Below are 17,471 nucleotides of genomic sequence, written 5' to 3'. Positions count from 1 at the left end.
GGTTTCCAAATCCTCGGTTCGTGGAACCCCACGCAGGTAGGAGCTGCGGGACGGCATCCTACACTTTTTGTTCCCTTCATTTACTAAAACTGTTTATTACTTGAGAATATCATACATGCTTATGTGTTTTGATCAAATCTATCACCAATTTCTTCCCTCTGCAACTCCCTCTCTCTCTCCCTAAAACAATTTTTTCTCCCAACTTTACTTGATTTTTTTTTTTTGGTTAGCCCGCTGAGTTCCCTTAATGTTGTCTGTATTCACAGCACTATAGGGCCATCTACCATAACATGGGCAGCCTATCAGGACCACATACCTGAAAAAACCAAACAAACAAACCTCACTCTTTCTCTCCAGCAGCCATCAACTGTCAACAGCTTTTAGTAAGGTTGAGAGTTTATGATCATGTACCCCATCCATGCTAGGAATTTGGTGGCTTGATCTGGTGCATGCCTCTGTGAGTTTATGTGTTCCAGGACCTGTCAATTCTGAAGAATTCTGCTTCCCTACAGATATCGTCTCTCTGGCTCTTACAATCTATCTGCCTTCTCTATCCCAATGATCCTTGGTGCTCTCATCCCTGCAAGCTCTTGGTTGGTATTATAGAAGGTGCCAGGAGACATCTAGGAGAAGCTAAGAATTAGCAGGTAATCTTCTGAGGTGGTTTCACTGTGGACTGTAAAGTCAAAATGGATTTGCCCTTCCAGGCAAAACTGAAGGAATTACATATTAGTAAAGAATCCTGCTATTAATATGCTTTTCCTATTATTACACACACACACACACACACACTACCACCACCACCACCACCACCACCACCAGGTATTAACCCTTTTGGGGAGATTTGTACAGATTAAAGAAGATGTACACTCTTGTAGCGGTTTTATATAGACAAATAGATGATTTCTTAATTCTTAATGATGATTCTGTAAGAATCCCTGAAATTATACTAGTAATTATTAAGCCCCATACAATAGGACTGCTATTAAGTCCTCTCTGATACTAAAACTGCAGTGAGAACTCTGCCAGTCTTCAAGTGTCACGAGTAAATTGATTCTGATTTAGAAAGCAGGTATCTACAACTAAAGTCACATTCCAAGAGGTTGTCAAACAATTAACCAAAGGTCATAAAAAGGGAACTAATGATTTAATGTAAGTGCAAAGAAAGAAGATAAAATATTGACTGGGTTTATCTATACAAAACATCAATAATGACTTAGTCACAAAAATTATGGATTTTAAATTTCAATGAATCTCTAGTGCTACTGACAGACATTGAATGCTGAGTTTTAATGGATACATATGTAAACAATCTCTGTTGTAAACTTTTTTTTTTTAAAAGCTTACAGTACCTGGTAGTCCCAAGAGGTCTCCCATCCAAGTACTAACCAGGCCCGACCCTGCTTAGCTTCCGAGATCAGATGAGATCCGGCGCGTTCAGGGTGGTATGGCCATAGACTGTAAACTTCTTATTCAATTGATGATTTGAATTTATGTTTGAACTTTTAGTGAACTTTTGTAAAAAAGGACATGGTTGGAAAAAGCATGTGATCTATTCCCCTAGAAAAGGTACAAAAAACTAGGAATGAATACCTTGTAGGCCATTATGACATCAAAGCAGGAAGAGAGCAAGACAGGAAGAAGGACCGCAGAGCAGAAGAACTTAGAAATTAAAGGGAAGTTAGAAATTAAACGGTAACTGAGAAATTAAGAACTTTTTGGAGCGAGAATTTTTGGAGGAGAGAACGTTTTGGAAAAGAATTTAGAATTAAAGATTAAAATCACTATTCCAAGTGTCCCTTTTCCTTCCCTAGCCTCCAAGTTCCTGCAGAACTAAGAGCAAAGACTACTTTATTTAATCCCCAGCTGTTTTACTATTAGGTGCTAAATGCCAGAGGCTGAAGTTTCTGGCCTCAAGAGGAAGGAACTGAGAGAGGCAGGCCAGCTAGCCCTGCAAAGTAACTTAGACTTAAGACAGGTAGATGTTTTATTATTGAAAAACAACCCTAAAAATCTCACAAGATCAAGTCCTCTCCCACCCCCATACTTCCTTCCCCCTCAGCTACTTCCAAGAGAGAACCAGACTGCCAGAGTACACCTCTGACAGGAAGGCCTCAAAAATAAAACTTTCCAACACTTACTGACATCCATGTTTAGGAACGATGGTATTTTCTTTGGATTCTTTCATTTTGATTTTTACCAAAGGATGTATTATTGTTTTAGAAATAATGCTGAAGACAATGCCTTTTGGGTGAATAGTTTTTCTTAAAATAAAAAATATTCACTTTGGTGGCATCCTTAATATCCTGTCTTGATTGGACTCTGATTAGAAGTTTATTAAAGAAAAATAATTTTGCACTTAATTTTCAATAAATGTTTATTATGTATATTTAAGTTAAGTGAGTTTCTTACAGTTTTACAGAAAGATTTTTGTTGGTATCTTAACATACTGGGTTTTTTTTTGTTTGTTTGTTTGTTTTTTTGAAAAGGACATAGGTTAAGGTAAGTCTTTGAGTATTTAAGACAAATGTAGTGGAATGGGAGGTCTTATTTACTAAGCTTACACTTTATTCACTCTGAAAGACACTTGCATGAAACGTATCTTTAATTAGAAAAATAACTACAGCAAGGCACCATACTGCACTCCTGTAATGCTAGAGCTCAGGCGGGTTACCAGCCAGCCTGGTCTATATACCACATTCCTGGCCAGGACAGACAGATTTTACAGTGAGACCTTAGCTCAAAAGGAAAGAGGAGGAAAAAAAAGAAAAATGAAAACAAAGAAAAGAAAACAATCAATAAATAAAACAAAAGAAGGAGGGAAAACAATCGCATATTCATTTGTGAGTTTATATGTCACAAACAAAGTGCTAAAAATACCAGTAAAGTATTAATCATTCTGAACTGTTAATTTCTCTTCCAAGAGTGGTTCAAACCAGGTTTTTCCAGTGGTATACAGAGGTTGTTTTCAGGGATAGTGGATTCTTCATGGTCATGATCCAAAGTCAGTGTGCTTGGCTATCATTTCTGCTCATTCTCCCCTTTGATTTTGAAGAATTTATCATTTGACATAAGTATCTAGACATTGGTGGTTTGAAGAAAAATGATACACAGGAAATAAAACTGGTTGGACTCCTACAGGAAAATAGCTGAAATGTTCTAAAAGCCTATAATGAACTGTTAGCACCCACTGAAACGACAGAGGGTCATAGAATGCAGATTTGAATCTATTAAGGGGGAGGGGAATAAGAGGGGCAGGATCAGGTATGGGAGGAGACAGGGATGATAGACAGAGTGTCACGAAATTGTACAGAGGTGTGTACCTTTGAGGGATGGGGAACTGGGGGTAGCCACCTGTGGGGATGTGGGGATGGGGGGAGGGCAGCTCCAGCATGGGGCTCTTCTTTCTTGTTTCTTCTTGAGGCAGTGGAGGAGGAAGAGTGTTGGTGGAGGTAAGACTTTGTTTTATGAGAAATTTAGGGTTGCTGTATAATAAAAAGTTTACTTATCTAAGTCTAAGTTGCTATGCTATTGTAGCTGACCTGCCTTCGGTGATCCTCTGAGGCCAGAAACTGCCTCAGTTTCTGGCACTTAGCACTTCATCCTTAAACAGCAGTGGATTAAGTAAAGGATTGATTGCTAGAGACTTTTCCCTATTGTCCAGATGCCTCTTGCTTGTCGGGCTAGGGGAAGTTTGGAGCAATAAACTTCTATTGAACCAGGAGAAGAGAATAACACTCACAGAAGGAAAAACTTTTACATAAGTGAATATGTATAATCTCATGTAAGTTCATATACAGATTCATGCATGCTCATTTATTCATTTATACATTTCCATTCAATCTAGTTGGGCTCAGCTTGCATGAATTCTCACAATTACATACTTACACACACACATGTGTACATTTTCACACTAACATACTTAAATACACATCCATACTTACATATGCATATGGAGCAAAAGATGAAGCATCGGTGCAGGAAGAGCTCAGTCATTCTGAATGAAAAATGGAGCTCCACTCTTTATTTAATAGAGAAAGAAAAGGCTTCTACCCTTTTAATGATAAATGCATTAAACACATGTCTGAAAGAAAAAAGCTTTGTTCCTTTTAATAAGACCAAGCCTGCCTTGCCCTTACCACAAGACTGTTCTGTCCCATGCTAAGAAGCCTGCCTGCTCCTTCTGCTCTCTGCAATGTCTTCTTGTTTCCTCTTTCCCTCTACATTCTGTACATTGCTCTCTTAGTATTTTATGTCACCTATAGGTTCTGAGTTATTCCACTCTGCATTCTTCTAATCTTGCTCCCTCCTCCTGCTCTGATGTAACAATAATGCTCTAACTCCCAATGCCTTTTCTCTCAATGCTGTGTCTATACTTCTAAGTACTTTTTGAGTTCAGTTCTGTCTAAAATGTGTTCTGTCTAAAAACTTCAACTCAGCTCAGATCCTCTCTCAGCTCAGTTCTTCTCAACTCTGTTCTTCTCAGTTCACTTCTGACACTTCTCTTTGTCCTCAGCACTTAAAGCATCTTTCAGAATACATGATCACATGTTATAAAGCTCATCACAAGTTCGCACAAAAATCAAATCATAAATTGAAATGGAAATTTACAATTGAGAATGTTTACATGCATATCCATTAGGAGTAATTATCTGGCTAAACATCCATCACCTGTCTCAGCTCCATGGGTTCATTGAAAGGTTAAAACCATAACTAAGTTATAAGTGAAGTTTTACATAGATAAACCCAGTCAATATTTTATCTTCTGTCTTAGCACCTATAATAAATCATTAGTTTCCTTTTTATAACCTTTGGCTAATTGTTTTGCAACCTCTTGGAATGTGCTCTGAGTAGGAGAAAGTCTGATTACCATATGAGAGCAATTAGCTGGTGACACAGGAGATTGGCAGTGTTCTCATTGCAGTTTTGACTATCAGAAAAGGACTAATAGCAGTACCACTATAAAAGAGTTTAATAATTGCAGATATAATTTTAGGAATTCTTTTAGGATCATTAAAACTTAAGTCATCTATTTGTCTACATAGCATCACTACAAGACAGTACAACTTCGTGGATCTGCAGAGATTTGCTCCAAAGGGGTGTGCTATTACTTAGTGATTGTTATATATGTTTCATAATAACAGGAAAAGAATATTAATAGCAGGAATCTTTCCTAAAATGAATCCCTTACAGCCTTGCATAATAAGGATGCACCTGTCACAGATTACATAATAATCTGAAGCAGGCCATTTCAGGATGATCACCTGCTAGTTATTAGCTTGTCCCATTATGGCTCCTGACAGCCACCAGAAAGTCCAAGATGCCAGTAGCAAGAGATGTCTCAGGACACAGTGGGAATGACATTAGCTGAAATACCCAACAAATAGGTAGACATATTTTCTTGTCTTTTTATCTATCAATGCATGACTTCTCTGAGAATAGGATGGTATTTGAAGTTCATCAGTGTACAGAGCAAGACCTGCTCCTAGAAGGGTTGTAGGTGTGGCTGCTGTGTCACACCTGCATCAATAGGTGGCAGAGAGGAAAGGCTATCTTCAGTGTATCTGACCTGTGATTAGGTACCTAAGACCTCCTGAAAAAGAGGTTGAGAGACCACCAGTCCAGTGCTATATTGACCCTAATGACTCCCAGGATCAGGGCAAGCCAGGAACTAGAAGAACTATTTCTGGGACTGAAGGTCACAGTCCAGATGAGGAGGAAGCCAAAAATAAACATCAGACTGATGCCATTGGGTCTGGACAGCGAGCAAGCCTGGGAGAGTTAGAGAACCATGATTCCATCACTGTGCAGGGCTGGGGAAGGGGCAGACCATGCCAGAGATAATACTTGCCTGGCACCATAAAGCACGAGCAGAAAATAGATCCTGAGACCATTCTGAGACAACTTTAGACACGTAGAGACCCAGGGCACCATGAAGAGAAACAATTAGGTGGTAGGAAATTGGAAAAGAAAAAGAAAATATAAGTATGGGCACAACGAATTTAGGCAGAATTGGAGACTGGAGGGTAGAGAGAAACAACCATCAAGAACAAGGTGTTGCCACCTGGTACTGTGATTGGGTCCTGGCCTGTGCTACCATTGAAGGACACATCTGGTTGTGTGACCCTGCAGCAGCAAGAGTCTGTTACCAAGGCCAGACTCATGTCTCTGGTCTGGACTGCCACTCAGGGATACATTGATGTCAGAGGGCTGTGCAGAAATAGCCCCATTCCTTACCGTGGAAGAGTTGGCCCTGGGGAAATGAAAACAAGAGAGCTGACTCCCACCCTGGCCAGATGTATTACTCAGGAGTGTGGGCACTGAATCTTACCTGATCAGCACAGTAGAGCTGGCACTGGATATGGGGGTTGCAAGTGAGCCACCCCAAAGACATGAGTGTGGGAGAGCCAGCACTGCCTCTTATCTGCAGGCTGGTGGTGGTGACCAAGGAGAGACTCCCTCCGATTCTCCCTTGTCCCAGGCTGTATATGGAATGCAGAAGAGATGGCCTTGTGATCATGAGAATGGGAGAACTGGCCATGTCCCTCACCCGCTCCAGCACTTGGGAGAATAAGCCCTTAACATGTCCTGAGCAGCAGAGTAGAGCTGACCCTCCTGGTAGGATTTTCTGGTGAGGTGGTCCCAAGGGCATGGACTCAGGAAAGCTGGTGGGCTGACCATCTCAGATACTTTTCAGGTCCAGATTTAGTGCTTAGAATTTTCTCACCCACACCTCTACCCTATTATGAACTGCTGGAGTACATGAAGCGGCTCATCCTATATATCCAAAAGTGGCAACAACATTGGCAACAAGAGGATATCAGTGATATTCCAGTGTTGATAGAGTAGCAGTAGCCAGAGCACAGAGCAGACCATTCAATGAACATTGGTAAACAAAGATGTGTGGACATATGGCTATACCATAGGACTCACTGTGACACATATAACAGCTTTCAGAACAAGAGGCTTGTTGTTTTGGGTTTTGTTTTGTTTTGTTTTGTTTTTGTTTTTTGTTTTGTTTGTTTTGTTTTTTTGTTTGGGGTACGGGAAGGTTGCAAGGGTAGAACATGGGCACAAGGGGATGGAAAAATGAGTGGGATTGGGGTTTGTGATGTGAAATTCACAAAGATCCAATACAAAATTAATTTTTAAAAAAATAGTACAAAGAATAAGGACTTGGTGGTGCTTGTCTGCAAGCCCAGCACCCAGGAAGTAGTTTGGCTTACCACTACTTTGCTAGCAAAAAAGCAAATAACATTTTAAATACACCTTGGTAAGTAAATATTTTTATTCGGGAGAATAAAATGGTCATGACAAGACAAAGGATACAGAAAAAAAACCTGTTAGGAAGTATTGCTTCTGTGCTCTGGGGAAGCTTTGCAATTGGAATCATTTTTGAGGAAGAAGTGACAGCTGGACAGTCAGAGGAGGACAGAGGGCAGAGCATCCCTGCGCATTGCTCACAACCCCAAACATCACTAAAGGCTTGCACATCACTCACAGCCCTGTATTTCACTCACAGCCCTACAAATCATTCTTCCTCTGGGATCTCTCAGGGCTTGGTTGTACAGTGGCCTCGTGCTAGCTTATCATACCAGGGAATATAAAATGAGAGCTCTCACAAGAATCAAAGTAATTACAAAAGAAATATATGAAATCATATGGCAAATACTTATTTAGTCATAAACAAATATTTATAGAGTTTCTACTATTCACCATAGGAAGTAGTCCCAGGGTACCAGGGTCCCAGAGTCCCAGGGTGCCAGGGTCCCAGGGTGCCAGGGTCCCAGAATCCCAGGAAAGAAGTGCTGTATCTGCCATCAACAACACACTGATACAATGTTTTTAGCAATTCCTCTTATTTGACAATTCCTCTGTATTTTATCCCAGTTGTCCCTAGGTTGTATGATCATAGGAATTTATATAGTTTCCCTGAAATTTAATTTCCTTGTGAATAAAATGTTGATATCATTAGTATTTATTGTAAGTATGAAATAAGGTCATGATTTATAATACATCTCATAGCTTACATAGAGGAAGCACTGTTTACAGTATACAGAGAGCACTTACTTTGCTCATTAATACTGCTAAACTGTAACAGAACCATTAGTGAGAAGCAGGGGTACAAGGAAAAGAAACTAAACTCAGTGCAGACATGTAGAAGACATGATGCAGGAGACCATTCCTGCCCTCTTAGTCACCCAGGAGACTGAGCCTGAAGGAGCTCCTGCTGGAGCCCAGGAGTTTAAGACCAATCTGAGCAAACCAACCTACCAAACCATAAAGAAAGAACCGGTAGTAACAAAAATGACTGGGTCAAACTCAAGATTTTTGTTTGTTTTTCTTTTGTTTTTCAAGGCAGAGTTTCTCTGTGTAGCCCTGGCTATCCTGGAACTCACTCTGTAGATCAGGCTGGCCTTTAATTCAGAGATCCACATACTGAGAGTTGGGATTAAATTCTCTGTGACCTCCACCCAGCCAGAACTTGTTTTTAACTATTCAGAGTTAGCTACATAAATATAATTGTGTCTTTAGGTATTGTGTTACTCACCCCTGTCCTGTAGTGTGTCATTTCCACATTCGGAATAATTTGTAGAAATTTCCCGTTCTTTCTACAAATTTTCACATTCAGGACCGTTTCTAGAAACTTCTACACTTAGACCCATTTCTAGAAATTTCTACGTTCAGAACCATTTCCAAAAAGTTCCACATCCATATCAATTTAGAAATACCTGTTTCATTTGTAATCTCTCCATCTGGACATGGGACACAATCAAAACAACAGAATGGTTTCCCTTCAACAGGTGTTTTCCTAAATCCAAGTGGACAACTTTGACTGCAAACAGCAGAAGGAGTCTGTATAGAAGACAGGAGAGGAGGGAAGGCAGTCAACTCATGACATTCAGTATGAGCATCCAGATGGTAGATTTCAGCAGGACGTCTGTGTACTGTAACAACCAAGAACTACCATGCTTTTAAAGAATATGAGGCCAAAGTGTCTGTTTCTCTCTTTCTTTCTCTCTCTCTCCTTCTATCTCTCTTGAACTCCTGCTTCATTTTATTTAATTGATCTGTTATTTTCTATGTTTGTAGAATATATTTCATTATATTTAATATATTTTTTAAATTTGAATATATTAGAATCATGTCCTTCAACTCCCCCGTCTGTCCAGACCCTCTCCTTCTGTCAACCTACCCCAATTTAAGTTCTTTCTCACAAAACACACTGAATTCTAAAAATCAACAGATCACTCAAAACCTAGAAAATAAAATACAAAAGAACAAAAAGAAAAACAAAGCAAAACAAAACGCACTAAACTTTAACCAAATAAAAGTGTGTGTGTGTGTGTGTGTGTGTGTGTGTGTGTGTGTGTGTGTCTGTATAGCAGATTCCATCCTTGTGCTGCCCAACTCTCCTGAACACAAAACCTGCCTTTGTGTGGTTGATATACCCTGTGTTTTCCATTGGAGAAAACTTCTCAGGTCTCTTGAAGACTATTATATTCCCCATTACTATGTGTTACCACCTTTTATCACTTCACAGAGATGTTCAGCATGAACAGTTCCAACAATAAGGGGATGAATGTGCATGTAGTTTAAAATTGCAAATCCAGATATACCTATCATAAGATATGTAATTACACTGTGAACCTTGAGACTGTGTTATTTACTAAAAAAAAAACCTGTTTCTAGTTGTGGCACAGTTCAGCCCTAGAATAGATTTTTAATCCCAAATAAGGAAGGTAACATTAATTTGTAGAAGAAAGCACTTATATTTAAAAGAAACTTCTAATTGAGGGGCAGACAAAGTGACAAATCAGAGAATGAGTCAGAGATAGGATTTAGCCAACTCTCATAAGAAAAGACAGGAAGAAGAGGCAGTTTGCTGGGGTACTGGTTCCTACATTCAATTACTGACAGGGGACACAGTAACAGATGAAGGACAAAAGCTGAAGACCTCTGGCCATTAACACTCTTTTACTGTTCTGGGGCCCAGAGACTGATGGCTTCTAGTGATTTAACTTTCTCTTGCTTTTCTGGGGGTAGAAGCTGATGGCATTCATGAATTAACTTGGTTTTGCTCTTCCAAGGCCAAAAGCTGATGGCTTCTTGCAATAGACTCCTGCTGATAGCAGCAGGAGGGGATTAAGAAATAAAACTTAGTTACTTGGGCTCTTTACTTTTTGACCCTGGGGTCTCTTGCTAACCAAGCAAGAGGCTCAAAGTTGTTTAACTCTTCCTGAACCAGGAATAAAAAGAGAGAGAGAAAGAGAGAGAGAGAGAAATAAGTAAAAGGACACAGAAATTACCCCATACATAAAATGTTAAACAAAATGGTATTACAGCAGAAAGGAAATTTAAGTTCAAAGCAGAGTTTCATTGTATAAGCTCATCATAAGTTTAAAGCAACAGTTTCATATGGCCTTGCTTTTTCACAGTGAACACCTGTGGCCTATTTCTTGGATCTATTGTTGAATAACTGTTTTTTTTCAGTGATCATTAATTTGTTCCAATCCTGTTCTATTTTTCTTTTTTTTCCCCTTTTTTCTTTCTTTCTTTCTTTCTTTTTTTTTTTTTACTAAAGCAATTTTTCAATGCTACATGAAGGTATGCAGAGCTCTATTTGCAACTTTTATTCTATAGGGCACAAGAGAATACTTGTATCAACTTAGGAACTCTATGAAATCATTGTAAGCAAATAGAAAATCATCAAGTCATCTTAACAGAACTACTATATAGATGTATATCTTCATATTTATTCCTCAGGAAATCTTTCCAATAGGGTGGGTAAATACCAAGGAAATCATTGAGCTGTGCAATAGGGAAAGGAAAGAGAAACAACGTATGAGTAAAAATCTCTGGGGTCTTTGCCTCTCAGAGTATACTCCTTGCAGCCCTGAAAAACTGTGGGCTATCTCCAGAAAACATACTGGCTTGCCATACTCTTTCCTAGAAGGTTCCTGTCAGCAATTTAGGGGAACTGTGCATGAGCATTGGGGGCCATGAGTTTTACTGGGACAGTTGTACAGAGACAAGTTGCAGAGAGAACAAGCTAGACACAGGTAAAGACAAAAGGATCAAGAATTTCAAAAGGAGCCAAAAGATTAGAACATATTGCCAAACTTAGTATGAAGCCAAGCAGAGAAAATTCAGTCAGAAACTGGGAGAAATCAGATTGAACCAGTCAGCTTGGGGAAGAGTTTGAGCCAGAGTAGCTGAGTTGAACCAGCCAGCCAGAACTCAGAAAGAGTTAGAGAGGGTGAGTTTACTAATCATTAAGTCTCAAAGACTGTAAACATTCTAGGCCTAGAATAGATTGGAAGGAGCCTAGAAGCATCCAGAAATAGGCAGAAGTTAGCAGATGGAGGCAATAAGACCCAGAGATGACAATTAACTTCGTGAAAATAAAAGTTAGATATACAAGTATTTATTTGCAGAGATTGTTTTTGTACACGTCTTTATTTTATTTACTTACCAAAGGCAGTTACTTCCACAAAAAAAACATTGAAAACTAGAAAACTGCCCAAGATATTTATTTTTTCCTTAGTAGGTCAGCCATGGGTGTATATGATCATTGCAAAAATTAAACCATCTGAAGAATTAATCCAAAATCTATCCATAATTCTTACAGTGATTCTGCAGACAGAAAATTCTAGTATTTGACATTGGAAAGGACAAAGTAAGGCATTCTCAGCCTCATGGCACTCAGCAGTCCCCTTATCTGTATTCTCAGAGGAATTCCACTCTGAGAACAGCATCCAGTGTTGGCTTTAAAGACACTCACCTGATTGTGGTGTTCACCCCACGTTATGAGTTCTTCATTTAGGGAAAGATGCTGAACACTGTGAGATTCAAAGACAAACTTGCCAACTTTCACTTGAGCTTTGGTACCACTCTGCAGAGACTGGTAATTAAAAATGTCAAGCTCAGTTGTCGAAGCTTCCTTATTCAAGTTCTCATTGGTGTTTCTCCAAAGTTGTCCTTTTTGTAAGAATGGATGGAGCTAAAAGAGAAAATAATATTTAGAATTTGCACTGTAAGTCACTGAGATGCAAATCAACCTGGTTACTTTAACTGACCTCTCTTTTTCTACCTGCATGTTCTTGTGGCTTTATTATGGTTCTGTTTATCAAACATTTATCATAAGGCTAATACATATGAGCAGTCAGCTTTAGATAGACATCAGCATAGTCATATGCTATTTACCACCATTAACTTTGCCTTACAGAAGCTTTGGAATTTTATGAGATGCCATTTTTGTTTCTTTTTTTTATTAGATATTTTCTTTATTTACATTTTAAATGCTATCCCCTTTCCTGGTTTCCCCTCAGAAATCCCCTATACCCTCCCCTCTCCCTCTGCTCACCCACCCATCCACTTCTGCTTCCCGTTCCTGGCATTCCCCTACACTGGGGCATAGAGCCTTCACAGGACCAAGGGCCTCTCCTCCCATTGATGACTGACAAGGCCATCCTTGGCTACATATGCACCTGAAGCCCTGAGTCCCGGCATGTGTACTCTTCTTTGGTTGGTGGTTTAGTCCCTGGGTGTTCTAGGGGTACTGGTTAGTTCATGTTTTTGTTCCTTCTATGGGGCTGCAAATCCCTTTAATTCCTTGAGTCCTTTCTCTAACTCCTACATTGGGGATCCTGTGCTCAGTCCTATTCTTGGCTTCGAACCTCCACCTCTGTATTTTTCAGATACTGGTAGAGCCTCTCAGGAGACAGCTATAACAGGCTCCTCTCAGCAAGCACTTGTTGGCCTCCACAATAGTGGCTGGGTTTGGTGGCTGTATAGGGGATGGATCCCGAGGTGGGGCAGTCTCTGGATGATCATTCCTTCAGTCTCTGCTCCACACTTTGTCTCTATACCTCCTTACATGGGTATTTTGTTCTCCCTTCTAAGAAGAACAGAAGTATCCACACTTTGGTCTTTCTTCTTGTTGAGTTTCATGTGGTTTGTGAATTGTATCTTGGGTATTCTGAGATTCTGGGCTAATATCCACTTATCAGTGAGTGCATACCATGTGTGTTCTTTTGTGATTGGGTTACCTCACTCAGGATAATATTTTTAAAATTCCAACTCAATTCTTCAGAGAGTTAGAAAGCAATTTGCAAATTCATCTGGAATAACAAAAAAACCTAGGCTAGCGAAAACTATTTTCAACAATAAAAGAACTTCTTATGGAATCATCATCCCTGACCTCAAGCTGTACTGCAGAACAATTCTGACAAAACCTGCATGGTATTGGTACAGTGACAGGCAGGTACATCAATGGAATAGAATTGAAGACCCAGAAATGAACCCACACACCTATGGTCACTTGATCTTTGACAAAGGAACTAAAACTGTCCAGTGGAAAGAAGACAGCATTTTAAACAAATGATGCTAGCTGAACTGGCAGTTAGCATGTAGAAGAAGGCAAATTGATCCATTCATATCTCCTTGTGCAAAGTTCAAGTCCAAGTGCATCAAGGACCTCCAAATAAAACCAGATACACTGAAACTAATAGAAAGAAAGTGGGGAAGAGCCTTGAGCACATGGGCACAGGTGAAAATTTCCTGAACGGAACACCAATAGCTTATGCTCTAAGGTCAAGAATTGACAAATGGGAACTCATAAAGCTGCAAAGCTTCTATAAGGCAAAGCAAACTGTCAATAGGACAAAACGGCAACCAACAGATTAGGAAATGATCTTTACCAACCCTACATCCCATAGAGGGCTAATACCCAGTATATACAAAGAACTTAAGAAGTTAGACTCCAGCCAGGCGGTAGTGGCACACGCCTTTAATCCCAGCACTTGGGAGGCAGAGGAAGGCAGATTTCTGAGTTCAAGGCTAGCCTGGTCTACAGAGTAAGTTCCAGGACAGCAAGGCTACATAGAGAAACGCTCTCTTGAAAAACAAAAACAAAAACAAAACAAAAAAACCCAAAACCAAACAAACACAAAAAAAGAAGTGAGACTCCAGAGAACCAAATAATCCTATTTAAAATGGGATACAGAGCTAAACAGAATTTTCAACTGGGGAATATGGAATGGCTGAGAAGCACCTAAAGAAATGTTCAACATCCTTAGTCATCAGGGAAATGCAAATCAAAACAACCCTGAGATTCCACCTCACACCAGTCAGAAGATGGCAAAGATCAAAAACTCAGGTGACAGCAGATGCTGGTGAGGTTGTGGAGAAAGAGGAACACTCCTTCATTGCTGGTGGGATTGCAAGCTGGTACAAGCACTGTGGATCTCAGTTTGGTAGTTCCTCAGAAAATTGGACGTAGTACTACCTGAGGCCCCAGCTATACCACTCCAGAACATATACCCAGAAGATGGTCTGACATGTAATAAGGACATATGCTCCATTATATTCATAACAGCCTTATTTATAATAGCCAGAAGCTAGAAAGAACCCAGCAGAGGAATGGGTACAAAAAATGTGGTACATTTGCACAATGGAGTACTACTCAGTTATTAAAAGCAATGAATTCTTGAAATTCAAAGGCAAATGGATGGATCAAGATCCCATTTTTCTATAGTTGATCTTAGAGCCTGAGCCACTGGTGTTTTCTTCAGGAAATTTTCCCCAGTCACCATGTGATTGAGGTTCTTTTTCACGGGACTATTTTTCACACCACTATTCAAATTTGAAAGCTAAACTTTTCTCAGTAACTCCCTCATGAAATGAGGACTCTAGCTACCAGATTCTAATTTTTATGAAAAACAAGAACAATTTGAATGAGGGGCTTTAACTTTTTGCATAATATCTTTTTTGAGAAAAAAACCATTTTTTTCTTTCACAATTGTAAATTACTTATAAAAAGATCCAAGAAAATATAATTAACAGCTTTCAAAATATAAAAGTTGTAATTAAAGAGGGAGGGGAAAGTAGAACACATGTGTTATAGAAATGTAGAGAATCATATGTAGAGCTGCAAAAATGGACAGGAGTCACAGAGAATAGAGTAGGGTAAGTCAACTAAGCTTGAAGATATATGAAGACGTGACACATAAAACTATAACTTTAAGCTAGTTAGAAAGAAAAGCATAAGTTAAAAAGAATTTGAACAGAGGTATTATAGTTTATTTTATTAAAAAATCCCTATACCAGATGGGGATATATTGCCGTTTGGTAGAAAGCCCCAAAATACCCCAAAACTATTCAGGTTATGATCATTGCCCTTGGTTACACATAAGAAACAGAAAATAAAACTCTATGGCTGAAGACACCACACACTCTGACTACAGGACTTAGTAGTGAGACTGGAACTAAGGTGAGAACTTTCTCCCTGTTGTCTATTCTGGTTGTCTGTCTGTCTGGCACATTACACAGTAGCAGAAGCTGAACTACAAGCTATGGGGGAAGAAAAGTCAGCAGAGGCCTTTCCCAACTGTGGACCTTGCATTCTATAATACCAACTTCCCAGATACAATTTGCATACTGGAGAAATACTGCCACAACTGTTATGGGAGTAAACCACTTCTTGCTGATTGTATTTGAGGGCTTCATTACAAAAGGGACTCATGTTTGTTACTGCAAAATTATTAAAGATCCAAGTCTGGGGAGATCAGAGGTCCTATGGGGGAGCCTACATCTTCTGTTTGGCTAAGAAGACATATTATTGAATTCCCTCCTGCATATTTACACACATAGAATAGTGCTATTGTCAGATTATATCAAAGAATCTCTTTGCCAAGAATATCAGTGCCTGAGGGAAAAAATTAATATTGAATGCTCATATTTAAATGAAACAGTCATGTTACTATTTCCAAACCACTGGAAACATTGTGAAAGAGGGGATAGAGAGAACCCAGGAGCAAGACGTTGGGGAGGAGGTCCATGAAAAATGCTATCCTTTAGGTGTGATATGGTCATGACACTCACAAGCCTATGGCAGGTAATTTTGCCTGTATAGCACCAGCACAAGATTGAGCCCATAAAACTATATAATAACAGATGAGAGAGTGGGCTTATGAGGTCCAGCCCCTCACAAAAATCACTGTTAGCAACCAAAGGATTCTGGAGGAGAGGAAGTCATTGTTGTTAGAAATACCACCACTTTTGTGTTTCTTCTGCCCCATTGGATAGTTGCATACTCATGCCCACATGGAAGGCCCTGTGGGTCATAAATCCAGTGGGTCATGAAAGCAAAAATCAAAAAAAAAGACATGAATATAGGATAGGGACATGGTGAGAAACTGGAGGATCTGTGAGTGTGGAGAGAGATAAGGGAAGGAGGGAAATGGGTATGAACCAAAAGCATTATGTACTTGTATGCTTGTATGTAGCTGTCAAAGAATAATTTTAATAGGCCATATATGATGGATGTAAAACAATTACCTCTAACCTTATAATTTAAACTTAAAAAGGAAAACAAGTAATTTTCTGAAAAAATAATTGAAAAATATCCCTTTCTTGGAGAGGAAGATGATTTATTTTAAGATTGAATAAGCAAAATTGGCTTCTTAAAGTGAAGGGCAAATGAATATGATCTGAGATAAAAATGTGCAGGACGTAAAATTTTGTTCATGTTCCAGCCTTGTAGAAATGTCAATGGAAACTTTTAAAGAAAAGAAAAATTGTATAACCTAGAAAATTGAACTGGCATAGTGACAAGAATACCAATGAAGTAGAAGAGCATAGTAAAATTGAGCATTGTGTTTCCTTTATTTTTCTACTAGGCTATAATCTGCTCAAAACCATGTGGTAAATACAATACCACATGGTTACATCTTTAGATAAATGAAACTCTTGACAGCACTGCTACAACAAATAGGAAAGAGGAAGCAGAATAGTTGCTGAATGTGCCAGCATTGCTGACAAGCAGTATTTATGTACATCTTGAACATATCAGAAAACCACCAGAATATGTTAAGTATAACTGATATTCTAAGAGAAAAGTAGAAGAGAAAATAAAAATAAAATCTAAAGAAGTGAGTTAAAGAGAAGATGACAAAAAGGAGTCAACTGCCCCAAAATAGAAAATTCTCACATGATATTCATTATTATAAAGATCAATAATCAATTTAAGGTGAGTTCACTAAATGTATGAATGTAAAACAGAAACAAATTGGAGAAAAACACTATACTCAACCAGACAAATGAAAAGCTGCCAAGACATGACTGTGTGGTAGTTAACATGAAATCCACAGGGACAGTCAATGTCCCTTAGTGATGCAGGAAGTACCAGCTTACCCCTGCTAGAACGAAAGGTCCTAAATGTATACATATACATGTAGACCTAATTAGACTCACTGGGCTTAAAAAAAACAGAGCACATGTAGCTGGGAGGATAGGAGGTATGGATAAGGGAGGATGTAGAGGAGAGAGGGCAAGGGGTGGATTCTAAACACATTATGCACAAGTATGAAATTCTATGACAATAAAATGGACAAAGAAAGAAACTCCCCCCCGCTGCCTTTCTCTGCCTCTATTAGGGTCTTAAGTCCCCTACCTATGCCCTTAATAAA

The 17,471-nt window shown here is 39.2% G+C and overlaps 1 protein-coding gene, 1 non-coding gene and 1 pseudogene across 2 annotated transcripts in view; 1 reads left to right on the top strand and 2 right to left on the bottom strand.

Moving 5' to 3' along the window:
* LOC116098327 (vomeronasal type-2 receptor 26-like) overlaps nt 1-17,471 on the bottom strand; it is a 47,296-nt gene that overhangs the window by 12,344 nt on the left and 17,481 nt on the right. The window contains exons 4-5 of the mRNA XM_031380968.1: nt 11,786-12,004; nt 8,733-8,856 (exon numbers count right to left, since the gene is read on the bottom strand). Coding sequence (XP_031236828.1) covers nt 8,733-8,856; nt 11,786-12,004 — 343 coding nt within the window. The remainder of the gene's footprint in view (nt 1-8,732; nt 8,857-11,785; nt 12,005-17,471) is intronic.
* LOC116100225 lies at nt 1,341-1,459 on the bottom strand. Its single transcript, XR_004122546.1, has one exon. It is a non-coding gene; the product is annotated as a 5S ribosomal RNA (ribosomal RNA).
* Nucleotides 5,479-5,591, top strand: LOC116100190 (annotated as a pseudogene).

The sequence above is a fragment of the Mastomys coucha genome, unplaced genomic scaffold, assembly GCF_008632895.1.
Source record: "Mastomys coucha isolate ucsf_1 unplaced genomic scaffold, UCSF_Mcou_1 pScaffold20, whole genome shotgun sequence".
NCBI lineage: Eukaryota > Metazoa > Chordata > Mammalia > Rodentia > Muridae > Mastomys > Mastomys coucha.
The sequence above is the reverse complement of the archived record's forward strand: the minus strand, read 5'-3'. Positions and strand labels throughout refer to the sequence as shown.